The 17267-nt window shown below is 39.4% G+C and overlaps 2 protein-coding genes across 3 annotated transcripts in view; both read left to right on the top strand.

The window, feature by feature from the left end:
• The first annotated feature begins 732 nt into the window (after positions 1–732).
• On the top strand, positions 733–7480 carry LOC123518303. The gene is made up of 4 exons (XM_045279044.1): positions 733–1131; positions 1481–1641; positions 5384–5657; positions 5764–7480. The coding sequence occupies exons 1-4, from the start codon at positions 1065–1067 to the stop codon at positions 6072–6074; spliced, it is 813 nt and encodes a 270-aa protein (XP_045134979.1). The 5' UTR covers positions 733–1064; the 3' UTR covers positions 6075–7480.
• Positions 7481–9076: 1596 nt separating this feature from the next.
• LOC123518191 (proteoglycan 4-like) overlaps positions 9077–17267 on the top strand; it is a 316782-nt gene continuing 308591 nt past the window's right edge. For both annotated transcript variants that reach the window (XM_045278880.1, XM_045278881.1), the window contains exon 1: positions 9077–9263. In XM_045278880.1, the coding sequence (XP_045134815.1) occupies positions 9094–9263 (170 nt within the window). In that variant the 5' untranslated portion in view covers positions 9077–9093. The remainder of the gene's footprint in view (positions 9264–17267) is intronic.

The following is a 17267-nucleotide window of genomic DNA, read 5'->3' as shown; positions in this document are numbered from 1 at the left end:
TCTCTCTCTCTCTCACCGTCTTTAAAGGCTGAACAACTTACCATTACTAATGGGAAGGATAGGTTGCTTCTCTCGCGACCCCCATAAATTATTTCGCGACCCCCCTGTGGGTCGGGACCCCCCTTTTCAGAACCCCTGCTTTAAAGGAATACCACTTAACAAATGATAAATACATTTCCTTTACCTAGCCATTTGAAATTAATATTGAAGGAGGCAGTTCAACAAACATATGAATCGTATATCTTTCTTCTTAACAATTTTTCTAATGGATATGAAATGGGGTAAGATAGTTCGACATGCTACGTGGAAAATAAGAATTAAACCGAAAAACGGAGACTGAGAAATACATGAGATAGATAGATTTGATTGTTGTAATACAGTGCATACAACGGAGGGGTAGAATGGATCTTGACAGTCCCAGCCCCAGAGTGTGTTTTATACACATGTAAGCTTGTGCTGCTACAATTAGCTTTTTTAAAGTACAAAACTTAACATATCCACAAAATAAAAGAATGAATAAACAGTAAGTTCGTGGATTACTTCTGAGTATTCGTGTTTTTTGGAGAATGCAGCCTTAAATTACTGCACTGCGTCTTCAAATATTTATGGAAATGAATGAAAGTTCCGTTAGTCTGTCTCCACTGCGAGTAGCAAGTGTTTTATCTCTCTAAAGTGACGCAACCAATAAGTGAGTCGCTTAAAGTGACAGCATCCGGCGCGGTGCTGACACATCTGTACTTACTCTAGCGTACTTTTTGATAAACCATCGTGTTTACTAGAACAATGAAGGAATAACCACTACAATATTATTTACTTAATACAAATTAATAATGTGGTACCAAAGAGTGATGGACAGCAAACATATAATGTTACCGGAAGTTTTCTTGATGACACCGGGGAACGTCCTGTGGAAAATAACGCTTGTGTTTCTGTTACGTGGTGTGCTGTATATCGCAGGATATGTAGTATCACTAGTGTAGCCAATGTGAGTAGTAACCTACATCAACCATCTCTGTGCCTTCTTTACATTGTGTGTGAACAGTGCTCTGGGCAGCATAGAAAACATGTCTCCTCATCTTTCCTCCCTTCTCGTGGCGCTACAGGCACTGTCAACAGCAACAACGTCACTCTGTAAGACTAAGGGTATTTTTTTCTATATTCTTGTATATTATTTGTGATTAGGTTGTATGTGTTAGTAGTATCTTTCTTGAGTGAACATACTATGCAAAGCTTTTTTTTCTTTTTTTTCTCATATTCATAAAACTATGAAACGCTGTACTGTCTACATGTCACTTCAAAATTTTTGTAGTAAGCTTCCTACCTTCTAAAAACTACACCACTGTCAGCCTGTGGCTGTGTTGGTGTATTTTGAGGTCTGTTGTAGCAACTACATAACACTTTATTGACTGTTTTGATTTATTGTCTCAATGATTGTGGATTCTATTCCCCACCACCGTGACAAACTGTCTTTCCTTTTTAGCGGAGAAGTGCAATCATGGCGGAGAGAAGGAGGTGACCGTGGAAGGGTGGCCTGTGCTAGTTGCTTTGCGTATGCCTTACCAAGCCAAACCCAATATGACACTCCATCTGAGTCACAACCATGAGGCACACACCAACCTCACACTCGTCCAGTCCGTCTTGGTGAGTGCTTAACCAGTCTCTGAGAGAGAGAGAGAGAGAGAGAGAGAGAGAGAGAGAGAGAGAGAGAGAGAGAGAGAGAGAGAGAGAGAGAGAGAGAGAGAGAGAGAGAGAGAGAGAGAGAGAGAGAGAGAGAGAGAGAGAGAGAGAGCCACCAATGCTTAACGGGATACCTAGAGAAATTAGTCATTCTTAACACGCGTAATTTTTTCTGTGTTCTCATAGCATTTGACTGTTCTTTTCACATCTACGTCAGAGGAAGGATAGGATAGATAGAGCCTCACTTCTCACAGACACATTTTTTCTATTCATTTTCGCTCTTAAGCTAAAGCTTTACATCGAAACGTTAATAAAACAAGTATTTCTTCTATTGAAGATATACTGGCTGATATTCTCAAATATATCGGCTCAAATATTCGCAGCAACTTTCGTGAAAGACTTTATTTGAATTTATTATGGGTTTACAGAATGTTTTCATGATTCTAATGACTCAATAAGGATTCTGCATAATCAAAATAGCTATTTGACTGATTATTATCAGTAGCTTTTGAAAATATTTCTTATGAAAGCTGGAAAAGATACTGAAGATCCGACAACTTCGTCCCTTGTATAATAAAGAACACTTAACCACTTATTTTTTCTCTCTCTCTCTCTCTCTCTCTCTCTCTCTCTCTCTCTCTCTCTCTCTCTCTCTCTCTCTCACTGAGGGCAATGAGGATGGTGATGACCTTTGATGCTGATTACTTGATTGGGTATATTCTGCGTTTAGACGAGGCATTTTTAAGAATACACAGTACGTCAACTTGACACCGCACTGCGGTAAGATAAGGTTAGACACAATGCTTGAAAATCTTCTAAGCTGTGATGAGGGTGAGTTGACCTACTCACTCTTCTAAACACACACTAGAGCACCAGGTGGAGATTCCCAGTGCTGCGCTGGACAATATCCTTAACGTAAAACGCCATCGCGCTTCACTTCATCAATACCTTCTTCACCCTTTTTTTTTCTGTTTCTTGACTTCCATTCTTCATGACTGTCTCCATGTCATGCCATTCAATTTGTCATTTCGACGGAACAGGAGCCAAACCCCATTCTTACTAGCAAGTGTTCTATTTCGTTTTGTTCCTTTATAACACGGTATATGAGTACTCCTTTTCTCTTTATGACACCGGACTGTTGGCTACTTATGGCCATTGTTCTCACTATTCCTTCTATGTATTTTTGTCTTTTTCCTTCCTCCTTTTCCGCTAGGTAGTCTTCCAGTTAAACCCTCATTTTGCAACACCTCTTCTCATCAAATAATTATCTGATATCGACGTAGTCTTTTTAAATGCCCACAAATTAAGATGCTCTTTCAAACTACTCCTAGCACAGCCCATACATATCGTATAGGTGAACAGAAAGCCTCAGTGCTGATCTCTCTTCTTACCTTACCTTAGCGAAGTGCTTGTCATGTGACGTCAGCGATATTGGCGCGCCAATCCTTTATTCTTTCCGCCATCGTAACCAGATCCACTATGTTCCATCCTATGTTGACACTTTCCAGCAAGTCTCCATATATTTCTTTCGCTGCGTTCCTCTTGTTCTTCTCCCATCAATCCTCCCAAGCAAATAATATCTTTCCAATCCTCCAACTCTCAGGATGTGCCCCAAAAACCGCAACTGCCTCCTCCTAATACTTCTTATCAAGTCTTTCTCCACTCCTGCACGTCTTAGCACTTCCTCATTTGTCACTATTACTGTCCATGGAATCCTTTACATTCAGGAACCACATCTCCGCATCCTCCAACTTCTTTTCCATTTTCTTTTAAATAGTCACAACCATATAATAAAACTAACCACGCGCAGCATTTCAATAGTTTGATTTTTAATTTCATATTCAGACTCAAATTTGTTATCAAAGTTCTTTTATTAATAAAAGCAGTTTTTCCCAACAAAATTCTCTTCTTTATTTCCTTTTCACAATCTGCCACCTCTGATACAACACTCCCCATATATTCAAATTATCGAACATGTTTAATCTGTCATCCACCAATATATATATATATATATATATATATATATATATATATATATATATATATATATATATATATATATATATATATATATATATATATATATATATATATATATATATATATATATATATATATATATATATATATATATATATAATATATATATATATATATATATATATATATATATATATATATATATATATATATATATATATCTTATAAAAGCTCAGAGTAAGATATATATATATATATATATATATATATATATATATATATATATATATATATATATATATATATATATATATATATATATATATATATATATATATATATATATATATATATATATATATATATATATATATATATATATATATATATATATATATATATATATATATATATATATATATATATATATATATATATATATATATATATATATATATATATATATATATATATATATATATATATATATATATATATATCTTACTCTGAGCTTTTGTAAGATATATATATATATATATATATATATATATATATATATATATATATATATATATATATATATATATATATATATATCTTACTCTGAGCTTTTGTCTTCTCTTTGTTATTCCCAAGACTTCCGTTTTCTTTGTGTTTATTATCTTCAGACCTCTCTCCTCACTTGCTTTGTACTTCAGACTGTATGTTTGTCACGTTTCTTGCTTCAATTTTCACTCCCTCCAGTTATATTAAACTTTCCATACATTTCTGTCCGTACAAGGAGAAGAGGTCTGGAGAAATTACACACCCCTACCTCACTCCTTTCCATATATTTACCCATTCTGACTTCGTTTCTCCCACTTTCACAGCTGGTTTTTCATTCCAATACAAACTTGCTTTCAACCTTATGCCCTTACCATCTACACGTATTTGCTTCAGTATTCTCACAACCTCTTCATGCCTTACTATATCAAATGTTCTCTTCTTACCATTATTAATTAGGAACAAAATAAATCAGCTGAAATTCATAGCGGATCCCTCCCTGCTTGTATAACAACTACAGACGATGGACGATGAGATCTCCTACGGTTGCGGGAGCGACTTCAGACTTGACCACAACAGTCTACTGTTGGTGCCTAGGGGTGATGGTCCTTGTATTAATTTTATTTATGCAGGAGGAGAACCGGCCAAGAACAAAAAAATAATGTAATTAAAAATAGGTCCACGTACTAGTCCCCAAATCAAGTTGAAAGCATCAGTCAGGAATATAGGACAAATATCTTGAAACCCCCCTCTTGAATGAGATTAAGTCATAGAGGACAGAACCCTGATAAACACCACTGTTAATAGATTTAGGAAATGGACAGTGACCGTTAACCACAACATCAATAGAACGGTCAGAAAGGAAACTTTAGATGAAGTTACAGAGAGGAGGATGGAAGCCGTAGGAAGTTAATTTAGAAATCAAAATTTCGTGCCATACTTTATCAAAAATTTCTATCTATGGTATCGACAAAAGTTTCACCAAAATCTCTAAAAAGAGGATGATCAAGACTCAGTAAGGAAAGCCAGATGATTACCATTAGAAAGGTTCATAAAAGATAGTAATAAATAGATAAAAACAAATAAAGATCCATCATGGCCTGTGTAGTCAGCTATGATTATTTTGTCAGGTGCAGAAAGTTATTTAATTTCCATTTGATTCAAACGCTCTTGTATCCTTCAGAATGAAGCTGGAGTCCTGCAGGTGACGCTGGAGAGTATAATGATAGGGACCCGGCTGAAGATGGCGACGCAGCTCCTTGATAGCTCATGGGCAACTTTCAGGATCTTTGCTCACGCCAATGAACTGCATATAAAGATAGTGAGTGAAAATCACTCCTTCAAGTATTCCACCAGCGCTTTTATCAGCACCATTAATCACCAGGAAGTTAATAAAGTGTCCTGCTCTGGCGAAGGCTGTCAACACTATATTGATCTCAAGTGTCCCTATAGTGACAGTAAGTATCCGCAACACCCCTTTCTATAGGTTACTGCAATAATAGCAAGACTTGACGTTCTGGTTACAGTGTTTATAAATTCTAATGATCATATTCTGTACCACAGGCAAGAGTAACCATACCGAATACAACGAGCCAGAGTCCATCAGCAGCACCTCAGAAAACAAGACAGGTTACTACTGGTTGTTCTATGTTATGGTGTCGCTCGTGGTGGTGGCGTGTCTACTTTTGTTCATCTGGCGGAACGAACGGCAGAAATTCAGAATACGGTGGTGGAGACATTCTCAGAATGTTAGGAGGATGGGAAGAGACTCATGTCAAGCCGAGTGTACGAATGAAGTGTCCACAGGAATAGGAACCATGTCCAGTCTGGCATTTCCCAACCCAGCATACGACGCAACTGGAGACTGTGATTAGATTGCCTTCCTGTCATACATGCAGAATCTCAAGAGCAAGAGAGGTCAGAGAAGATGACAAAATAGAAGATGATGATTTGCATGTTATTCATAAATATGTATATATATATATTTTTTTTTTAATTTATGCACCTTTCATAAAGTGAACACTTGATGATTCCTATCTTAATCAGCACTCTGTGGGGTGCATTCTTTTTTATTGTTGTATTTACTACATTACCAGGATTATTTTTATTACAGGCTATTTATTTCTTTTTATAACACTGAAGCAAATAAGTTCTTAAAGGAATTCAGTCAGGGCGCACTTCCAGATCACTAAACGTTCTCTGTCGGCCGTTGCGTCCCACTTGCTGCTGATGTGTCCTCGCAGTGTTGTGATAGAAGAATGAAATGATGATGAAATGAGAGAGAGAGAGAGAGAGAGAGAGAGAGAGAGAGAGAGAGAGAGAGAGAGAGAGAGAGAGAGAGAGAGAGAGAGAGAGAGAGAGAGAGAGTTTGGTTTAGTAGATTGGCGATAGATAATAAGATAGCGAGTGACATGACAGAACTTTGAGGAACGCCACTTAGAATAACACTGGCAGTGTTCTATAGCAGCAATAGAACGGCCAAAGAGGAAACTTTATAGGAAGTTAGATAGAAGGATGAATACCGTAAGAGTGTTTTATGGTGATCAAAACTTTGTGCTGATTATTTATTTCTAGTGTTTAACAATAAAGATATGTACGTAGAGTCACAATTACCTCCTCGTAGTTTAATTCATAGTTTTCTTTATATATACTCATATATTATGTATATTGTGCTATAGTTTGATACAGATACTCATAATTGTTCATGTTTTTTTTTCTTTTGAGAAAATAAATAAAAAAAAGTTGTACCCATTATAACAGATATTCGAGATACCATCCGTCCCTCTTAAGCATGCAGCTGTGAGATATACACAAGTCACACAGGCCAGCCCTGTGATAGAGACTACCTTCCTTGGGCCGATCAAAGGAGAATCTTCACCATAACCACTGCAGTTCATCTCTCTCACCTGCCAGTAGCCTTGGATAATCATAAAGTAAAGTGTCCCATCACTTTCATTACCATCCACAACTTGTATGCCCTGCATCGAAGTCTTTACTATATAATGTGAAAGCACTGAACGTACTTACGCAGTGCATGTGGTCTGGTCTGCATGGTCGCATGGAATTATCGCAGTTCACGCACATCACTCACCACTATACTTTTTGGACTCCTACTAGTCATCATCCTCACAATTTGCCAATCAGGTGGCACAACGGCCATTCAAGCCACCAGCTCCAGCAAGACCACGATTAGCGACACAACAACTGCCCAACAAACTCACTCTTTGTACGTAATTTGCAGGGCAGTAAAGACTCAGTAAAGGAATGACATTAAAAAGAAGTCGATCTGTGTTTCAATATTTACTCATTTAAAAAATAAGTGATTGCAGGTATCAGTGCTCTGTGTTTGTGATCTCGTATGACTTGGACTGGATCACGCTATTATTACATTCATAGGCAATATCCATCAGCTAATTTTAGTTCTCGATAATCTAAAAAGTCATGCTTCTCTTATATTTTTCTACTAGTATATACAACAACAACAATAATAATAATAACAACAATAATAATGATAATAATAATAACACCTACAACAACAACTACTACTACTACTACTACTAGTAGTAATAGTAGTTGTGTTAGTAACAGTAGTAGTAATAGTAGTAGTTGTAATTATTGCTGTAGAAGTAATAGTAGTAGTAGTAGTAGTAGTAGTAATAGTAGTAGTAGAAGTAGTAGTATTTATTGCTGTTCCAGCAATAATAGTAGTAGTAGTAGTAGTAGTAGTTCCAGCAGTAGTAGTAGTTGTAGTAGCAGTTGTAGTAGTTGTAGCAGTTGTTGTTGTTGTTGTTGTTGTTGTTGAAGCAGCAGCAGCAGCAACAGCAGCAGCAGCAGCAGCAGCAGCAGCAGCAGCAGCAGCAGCAGCAGCAGTAGCAGTGTTGTAGTGTAGTAGTTGTTGTTGTTAGTTGTTGCAGCAGCAGCAGCAGCAGCAGCAGCAGTGCAGTTGCAGTAGTAGTAGTGTTGCAGTTGTTGTTGTTGTGCAGTTGTTGTTGTTGTTGTTGCAGCAGCAGCAGCAGCAGCAGCAGCAGCAGCAGCAGCAGCAGCAGCAGTAGCAGCATTAATGTTTGCAGCAGCAGCAGCAGCAGCAGCAGCAGCAGTAGCAGTAGCAGCAGCAGCAGCAGCAGCAGTAGTTGCAGTGTTGTTGTTGTTGTTGTTGTTGTTGTTGTTGTTAGCAGCAGTAGTAGTAGTAGTAGTAGTAGTAGTAGTAGCAGAGTAGTAGTAGTAGTTTTGTAGTAGTGTTGTATTAAGCAAGCAGCAGCAGCAGCAACAGCAGCAGCAGCAGTAGAAGTAGTAGTAGTAGTAGTAGTAGTAGTAGTAGTAGTAGTAGTAGTAGTAGTAGTAGTAGTAGTAGTAGTAGTAGTAGTAGTAGTAGTAGTAGTAGTAGTAGTAGTGCAGCATTCTTTATTCACACAAAAATGTGTACACATACAGTATATAAAAGTAAAATGGTGAGAGTAGTAATAGAAGTAGTAGTAGTAGTAGTAGTAGGCTATTTGATGAATGAATAAACAGGCCTACTAAACCTATTTATCCATTTATCAGATTTGAAGTTTTCCAGTTATGTATGAATGAGAGAGAGAGAGAGAGAGAGAGAGAGAGAGAGAGAGAGAGATACACACACACACACACACACACACACACACACAGCGGTCCTTTTATATAACTATAGCGACATGAACAACAGTGAATTAGCCCATTACCATTATTAAGAAGCGTGCAGTGATAACAATAGGTGGGGCGTCTCTTTGGTGGCAACCCTGTGACATGGAGAGAGTTAGCGGTTGGCAAGCTTGTGAAAGGTAGATGGTGGGAGAGGGGAGGGAGAGTAGGAGGACAAGGGAGGAGGGAGAGCGACTAGCGGCGCGGCTGCCACTTCTTCCTCAGTGTGTAACGATGGGGTGTGAGGGGAGGTACGTTGCCGAGTTTCTCAGATACCTTTCTGATTTTGTGGCTAATATTCGCCCGGATGATCCCTTACCAGTGCGTGCGCCCAATTATAAAGTGACGGAGAGCGAGATCGACGGCCAGATCCTGGATATAGTGCACCACTACCTAAATAGCAGGTGAGAGGCGTGCAGACAGGGAGTGGACGTGTGGTGGATGTTCCCGCGTGAAGTTTGTTTACATTTGGAGCCGCGATTGAACCACCTATGCGTCCCTCCTCTGCTCCCCCTATTCCACCCTATGCTTGCCTTCCATCCTTTCACTTCTTCATTGCCCCTAAAAAAGAAAATCAACTTTACAAAATTCTCACATGTCCCGCTTCTTTTTTAAATGCCAAGTGCTTGTATTTATTTGGTGTTTACCTTCGTTCTACTATTAGCACATCGACCGTTCACTACTTCCATCTGTGTTTTATTCGTATTGTTCACTGCTCTGTTCAAGGGAGACTATAGGTAATAGTTGCCTATCTGTATCGTCTTCCGCGCGTCTAAGTCTGTCCTGGCGTTGGGTGTGGTGTGGTAGGACGATAAGTGTGAGTGGCCCGTTCTCTCCATTCTGCATCTCGGCAACACGTCACAGCGCCACAACACAGTTCGGCGTGGTGTTCTTTTCGTATCAGAGTCAGGGTTGGGTAGCGTCACGGGTTGAGGTGGGATGAGGAGTGGCGGGAAGGAGAGAGGGCTGGGCCAGGATACGTGGTGACGGTGACAGGCAGGTTGGATTTCCCGCTTTGTGGTGAATCCTTCGTCGCATCTTAGAATCTTGAGAGGAAGCTTTTTTATTTTCTTGAGGTGAATCTGGTGGTCTGTCCGTGCGCGACCCTCCACCTCATCCACTCAAAGCTGTGTATTATTGTAGTAGAGCAAAGGATACTCAGTATAGTACTTGTCTTTCTTTAGTTTTAGCGGGTGTTTGGTTTCAGTTGTCTATGTTACTTTAACTTAGATCAGAATATGGAACTTTCTTAGGCATTGCATGACTGGTAAACTTTGGGGCACTGGTTGGAAATTTAAGTTTTTAGTGTTAGGCATAATTGAGTTGTATTATGTAATCCCTTCTGCCCCTCCCCGTAGAAAATGTGCTATTTCCTTGTGAATGTAAAGTTTTTATATATATATATATATATATATATATATATATATATATATATATATATATATATATATATATATATATAGATAGATAGATAGATAGATATATATATATATATATATATATATATATATATATATATATATATATATATATATATATATATATATATATATATATATATATATGTGTGTGTGTGTGTGTGTGTGTGTGTGTGTGTGTGTGTGTGTGTGTGTGTATTGAGTTATATATATATATATATAGTATATATATATATATATATATATATATATATATATATATATATATATATATATATATATATATAGATAGATAGATAGATAGATAGATAGATAGATAGATAGATATATATATATATATATATATATATATATATATATATATATATATATATATATATATGTATATACAGATATATTGCATTAATGAATTTTATATACATCTTAATTTAAATACATTATTTAGTGTCCATAATTTAATATTATTTTTTTTTTGTGTATAAAAATGTAAACAGAAGTACAGTTTTGTATGACTGCTGAATGTAACTATTTTACAGTCTTGTTTTATATTTTCCTTTGATAATCTTGGAGACTTGTTTTGTGTTTATTATTTTGTATGGCAGTGAAAATTTAGAAAAAGGAACAATTTTTACTCTCGAGTGTAAATTTTCACAATACGGTATTCAGTGATGATTTTTCTTTTTAAGGTGCTGTATGTGTGATGTATAGGAATATGTACATTACACCTGTGCAAGTAAGAATTCCTTACATCGCTTAACAGGGACGATGAATACTTGATACTTATTTATCTAAAGGGCCTTGTGTGTGGAGCCTTGTGGTTATAACCTGGCACAGTGATGTGGTCAGTGCCCTAGCCTTAATGCTGTATAGTGATAATGATAACTATTGATTTTGACAATCGGAAAAAATAGATGGTAAATTCATTAAGATTAAAAACATTGTGTGATAAAAACATTGAAGCATAATGACAGTAACAAAGATAGTAATTGTAATAGTATCAGTAACAGTAGAACCATTGCAATTTACTGAGGCATGACACCAGCACCCTCACCAATGAAATATCATTGTGGATGTAAGTAAGGACATTTTCATTATGTAATACGAGTGATTTTCATCAGTGAACAAGTAAAATAAAATGTACTTTTATCAATTTCAGCATCTTAAGGAAAATTACATTGGGCTGCTTGGAGGCTGCATGGGTTGGTCTGGCTGTGACACCTGGGTTGCATCATTGGGAGGTGTTCATTAACTTTGTACAGGTGAAGTGCTTGTAGGCTAGGACTGTGATGGGCTGAGGCTGACATTGTGCAATTTGTAGTTCTTTGGATAATTTTTTTGGCTACAACACAAATAGGTGTTTGCTTGTGCAGTTGTCTCTTCATCAGGTATCATGAGCTTCCAGTTGCATTTAGATATGCTTGAGGTTACCATACTGTGGCAACCCATCCACCAATACAGTGTCAGGATAATGTACCTGTATTACACTTAAAGAATGCTTATCATTCTTGTTAATACAGTATAAAGATGAATGCCACTGAATATAGAATTGTTTAATTTCAAGTGATAAAAGAGTCGATGGTGCCTGTATGCTATTAATGGTGATAAATACTATTCTAGAACCATACTGCATGGACAAATTGGAACAATATTGATGGGTTAGTTGCTGGAGTACCAACCATGAAGCAGTCTTAAGTCTGTTGGACCTCAGTCAGCTACAGTTGCATTTTTCGTTGACCTTTTTCCTGTTGACGATTGAGTATTCTTGTTAAAATCTCGCTACAGCCATGAAAACATTTAAGAATTCCTCACATTTCTTCCTTAAACCTTTTAGAAATAGGAGTAACTAATGGATAAATTGTCCGAGTATGTTGTTGTGAATGGTGGTTGCAGTCCTTCCAAAAATAAGGCACTAAAGCAAATACCACAGCAATACTTGTTGTGCAGTTTTGTAGTATCAGTTTCCTGAATTAAGTTGGTGCATTGGCAGTCTATGCAAAGCAAATGCTGAATATTAAGTGTTGGTTTAAAGTGTGCTAAATACTTTCTCATTGGTTATTCCTATTATTGTGAGTACTTTGTTGTCATGATTGCAGTGTTGTGTGGTGGTTGGGTATGACCTTACTGAAGCCAGGAATGGTCTGTCTCACTACATATCTAAGTATGAAAACACTCTCTCTCTCTCTCTCTCTCTCTCTCTCTCTCTCTCTCTCTCTCTCTCTCTCTCTCTCTCTCTCTCTCTCTCTTGTAAATGAGTTAAGATCAAGAAATCCCTCCTATAAAAATTTTCTCAGAATGAAATTGACACTTTGCATGCCCCGGAAGTTGCCACAGCAGCGTAATTCCTGAGAGAGAGAGAGAGAGAGAGAGAGAGAGAGAGAGAGAGAGAGAGAGAGAGAGAATGTATCAGCTGAATCATCATTAAAAGCCACGGAGCCATTTAAACTTTCACTTCCAATAACTGAGATGACAAGAAGGTTGTGCAAAAGTTGGATAGATGCTGAGGAAAAAATCTTTGTACATATAACTATTTAATAATGGAGTGCTGAAGTATGAGAGAGAGAGAGAGAGAGAGAGAGAGAGAGAGAGAGAGAGAGAGAGAGAGAGAGAGAGAGAGAGATTACCACATAGAAGAACAGAGGATATATTATGTTGCTCAAACTAGGTGGTCTGTTCATTAACCGAACAGCTAGGACAATGCCTTAAATGCCTTCTTTGGGGAGGTATGCAGTAGTTAGTTGATATTAGCTTTGAACCATTGCAGTATGTTGTGTTGGATGGCTGCTGTTTGAATTCTGCTTTGCTCCATAGTGAGATTATTGATGAAAAATTGTTTCATTAGATGTGATATAGGTATCTAAGTAAAGCAATTTTGTGATCTCTTTTAAGAAGTTGAGACTGAATTATTTTACTTTTTCTGGAGTAGCAAAGTATCAGTTAGTAATGTATGTTTTGTACAAGGAAAGAAGTTCATTTGGTGCTTTACATAAATAAGGACACTCTACTGTATCCTGTGAGACCAATCAAAGCTGTGCAATGTATGTTGATATTTGCCACACCTGTTGTAAAGCTGTAAAAGTGTATAGTTGGTGCATCATAGATATTCATACAGGAAACGTCATGTATTGTTGAAATCCAGCTTCCCCTTAGCTCTAATCATTGCCGTGTTGCCTTGCCAAAAAGAGTTTTAAGGATGCTCGTGGCAGTAGTCTATAACAACTGTCGCCTTTATTTTACGTGCAATTCATTTTCACCACATTTTAATGTGATTTCTTTTTTTTTTAAACTGGGCTCAGATGGATGCATGGACACACACACACACACACACACACACACACACACACACACACACACACACACACACACACACACACACACACACACACACACACACACACACACACACACACACACACACACACACACACACACACCCTTGCCCTGATCTCACAGTGTGCAACATTCAGCTTGCTTCCTCCCCGTGTTTGTTTTGGGATTGGCAAAGGATTATTGAGGTAGTTAAAACTGGCCTTTTTCTCTTGTAAAATTTTGTTTCTATGTTCCTAAAACGAGGAGCGTGAAATGCACAGTAGACAACAAGTTGTTCAGTACATATATCGTTATGTAGTGCGTATATCCCACATGACCCAAATGAATATTAGCTTTAAATGGGATACAACCTTGAACATAGTGCAAGAACAAGCAAGGTCTTATAAGAGTGTTAATTAGAGGATAAATGCAGCGTGTTATGGTATTAAGATGAATGGTGAAAGCTGAGATGAGGTCAAGGAGTAAATGCTTTAGTATGTAATGTATGTGGTATTGTCTATTGTGGTGTATACAAGTAAACAGAGAAGTTAGAAGTGTGCAGAGTAAGAGAGTATTGGCTAATGATGACAGGAAGTGGAATGTTTATGCAAGAAGACAGATTGCAATGAAATGAGTGGTTTGTGGTGGTGCTCAGTAAGAGATTGACAGTGTGGTTGTGTCCAGGGAAGGTGACTGATAATATATATAAGCGTGAGTAATGCAGTGGTCTTACTTCTCCTGGCAGTTTGAATCTTATCACAGACTTTAAAAGCTGTTGATAAGGTATAAATGTGATAAGGAACAGTTATGTGTCAGGTATTGTATGCCTGGGAGCCACCTCTTCTCAATGCATTCTATTAGTTTGACCAATATTGAGGTGTAGAAGCACATTTATGTGGAAAACATGATAGTAGATAAAGATTCTCTCTCTCTCTCTCTCTCTCTCTCTCTCTCTCTCTCTCTCTCTCTCTCTCTCTCTCTCTCTCTCTCTCTGTGTGTGTGTGTGTGTGTGTGTGTGTGTGTGTGTGTGTGTGTGTGTGTGTGTGTGTGTGTGTGTGTGTGTGTGTGTGTGTGTGTGTGTGTTACCAGTGTCATAAATATTAGGTTCCATCCATTGGCAATAGTGCTGGTGGTATAATCGTTTATTTTCAGTGACACCTATTATGTACAATTTCCTTTCCCAATAGATTCTCACATTGAATCACACCCATTACTGTGTCACACTTAATATTCATGCCACACTCACAACAGCGGCCCGACATTCCCCTCTCAGTAAGCTGTTTTCCCGTGCTGTCACCGCAGTAATTTCTACTCATCCCTGCAGAGGTGGACACACATATCAGGAATTGTTGTGTTGTGTGAAAGTGACAGGAGTGAGTTATTCCTGTATTCACGCTGTAGTGACTTGTGTGTTTGTTAGATCCTCGGGCTTTCCGTCGTGTGTGTGTGTGTGTGTGTGTGTGTGTGTGTTAATGGGTGATATAATTTTGCGTAGTATATGATAAAATTCTGTACACAAGCTAATCCGTTAGGAGACCCTTTGAGTAATACATTTCTGCGTTCATTTTCCTGTACAGCGAGGATGGTTCTTGGGAAGGGGTACTTACACAGTCTCCTCTCCCGTATCACACGCCATCGTTGAGTTGTACAAGCAGACTGGCAAAGTGTTATGTCCTCCATGCTTTCCTTGATGGCCCAGATAACAGTCCTGGAAAAGATGACTCCTATGAATAATGCAGCAGTCATGGTTTTATGTCATTCTCTATGTTCATCATTTGTTGTACCTGAGATCAGTACACACACACACACACACACACACACACACACACACACACACACACACACACACACACACACACACACACACACCACCACCACCACCACCACCACCACCGTACTTTTATCACCGAGTCATTACAGTTTACCACAGAAGTAATTAGTGATTGTGGCGGTGACCTGTGCTTGGCTGGCGAGGCGGCAAGAGTGTGGTGAGGGAGGCTGGGCTGCTGAGGGAAAGTGGTGGCGTGAGTCACCTTCCAGATGCAGGTTGTGGTGGTGGTCACGTTTGCGAGACGCCATGCTGCGGCACGCGTTCTTGCCCTTACAGGTGTCGCCGCGCCAGAGTGCTGTCCTGTCCCGCTGGCGGACACTTACCTGAGGCGCTCTGAAGCCCTGAATGGCCCTGGCCTGGCGAGTGGTATACAGACACGTGGCCAGTACTTTGTTGTGGTAACTTTTTACATTTATCGTTAGACATTTTTGTTGTGGAAGCGAGGGACTGCAACATGGGGAGTGGCAGGGGGACGTGGCGGGACTCGCGGACCGAATATACGCTAAAGTTGATATGTCAAGGGAGGCAGGGCCACGTGGACGACTCTTGGCGACACTTCTACCGCTAAGAGTGCATGCGGCTCCTTCCCTGCTTCTCACTTCTATACTCAACATGTAGACTAGTATTCGCGCGCGCACACGCACAGGCGCGCGCGCGCACACACACACACACACACACACACACACACACACACACACACCGTACCCTTCCTCACCGCCACACCGAGGCATCTAGTGACATCCGGTTTTCTTAGCTGGGCCGCCTGAGGGAGCCTTGTATCGAGCAGCGTGACGTGCCGGGCAGGTGTGCCACCCTGCCGTGTCTGCCCCACAGTCACTAGTACAGGTGGTCACCGCTCATCAGAGGTGGAATGATCTTGGCAGAATAATTATCAACATACAAGTATTGTCTCTGCAAAGTAAGCCATCTGCATCTAACTCGTTTGTAGAAATCTTGCACAAACTTTCCCGTGCGCCGAACCATGTGGAGTTAGTTCCTTTCAAAACGTCCCGCACAGCCACCGTGGTGCAGGCCTACACCCCCACACAGGTCGGCTCGCCTTTTCCAGTATGCAGCACATGGTGTCTTTAAAGGGAGGTGGCAGGTTCTCGCACCGCATTCTTTACAAACGAAGGCGGCGCTGAGCTTCTGAACACCCGCACTAACAGTGATACCTTCAGGTCACGTTATAGAGTTAGTTCCATGTGTTGGACGAGTCTTTTCCTTAGTGACTTTGTACAGAATCGAATGTTCGTTTAATAACTAGATTATTTTAACTTGGCTTGAATCATCTGTAGGTGGCGTGAGACTGAGGTGGGTGAGGCGTGGGGGCAGGTGAGATGAGCCACACTGCATGGCTATCCGGACCGTTATCAGGAGGGGTATACTTACTCCTATATTCTGCTTGTGTGATGAGCCTGGAGTCATTAATAAAGCACCATCCATCCCGCTCCCTGCCAGCCAGCCTATGACCCGCCATCTGTACTGAGCAGTGGAGGTGTGACTGTGACGCGACAAACACCACATTGATCCATAAACATAAATTACTTTCCCTTGTAGCATGTGCACTATTGTTCCCTCTCTCTCTCTCTCTCTCTCTCTCTCTCTCTCTCTCTCTCTCTCTCTCTCTCTCTCTCTCTCTTGGAATTATTAAGCGTCCAGGTCTATCTTTAGTTGCCTGGCGTGATGGAAGCCGCCTGCCATCGCCCAGCACTGCCAACAGCCGCCTCTCCAGCGCCGCGCAGCCCAGCAAGCGAAGGGCGTCTTGAAGCAGCCCCGGTGAAGTCATACAGTGTTCAGTGGAGACCCATCTTAGACACCACTATAGGCTGGCTCCGTTTTGGGGGAATGAA

Source organism: Portunus trituberculatus, chromosome 43, assembly GCF_017591435.1.
Source record: "Portunus trituberculatus isolate SZX2019 chromosome 43, ASM1759143v1, whole genome shotgun sequence".
NCBI classification, from domain to species: Eukaryota; Metazoa; Arthropoda; class Malacostraca; order Decapoda; family Portunidae; genus Portunus; species Portunus trituberculatus.
Note: the sequence above shows the minus strand (reverse complement) of the source record. Positions and strands in the feature narration are given on the sequence as shown.

What these genes read in the sequence shown, in the direction of transcription:
- LOC123518303 (XM_045279044.1), top strand. Translation starts at nt 1,065, where the DNA reads ATGTCTCCTCATCTTTCCTCCCTTCTCGTGGCGCTACAGGCACTGTCA. An exon ending in AACAGCAACAACGTCACTCT is followed by an intron (nt 1,132 to 1,480) that starts GTAAGACTAAGG and finishes TTTCCTTTTTAG; the next exon opens with CGGAGAAGTGCAATCATGGC. An exon ending in CAAGTGTCCCTATAGTGACA is followed by an intron (nt 5,658 to 5,763) that starts GTAAGTATCCGC and finishes TCTGTACCACAG; the next exon opens with GCAAGAGTAACCATACCGAA.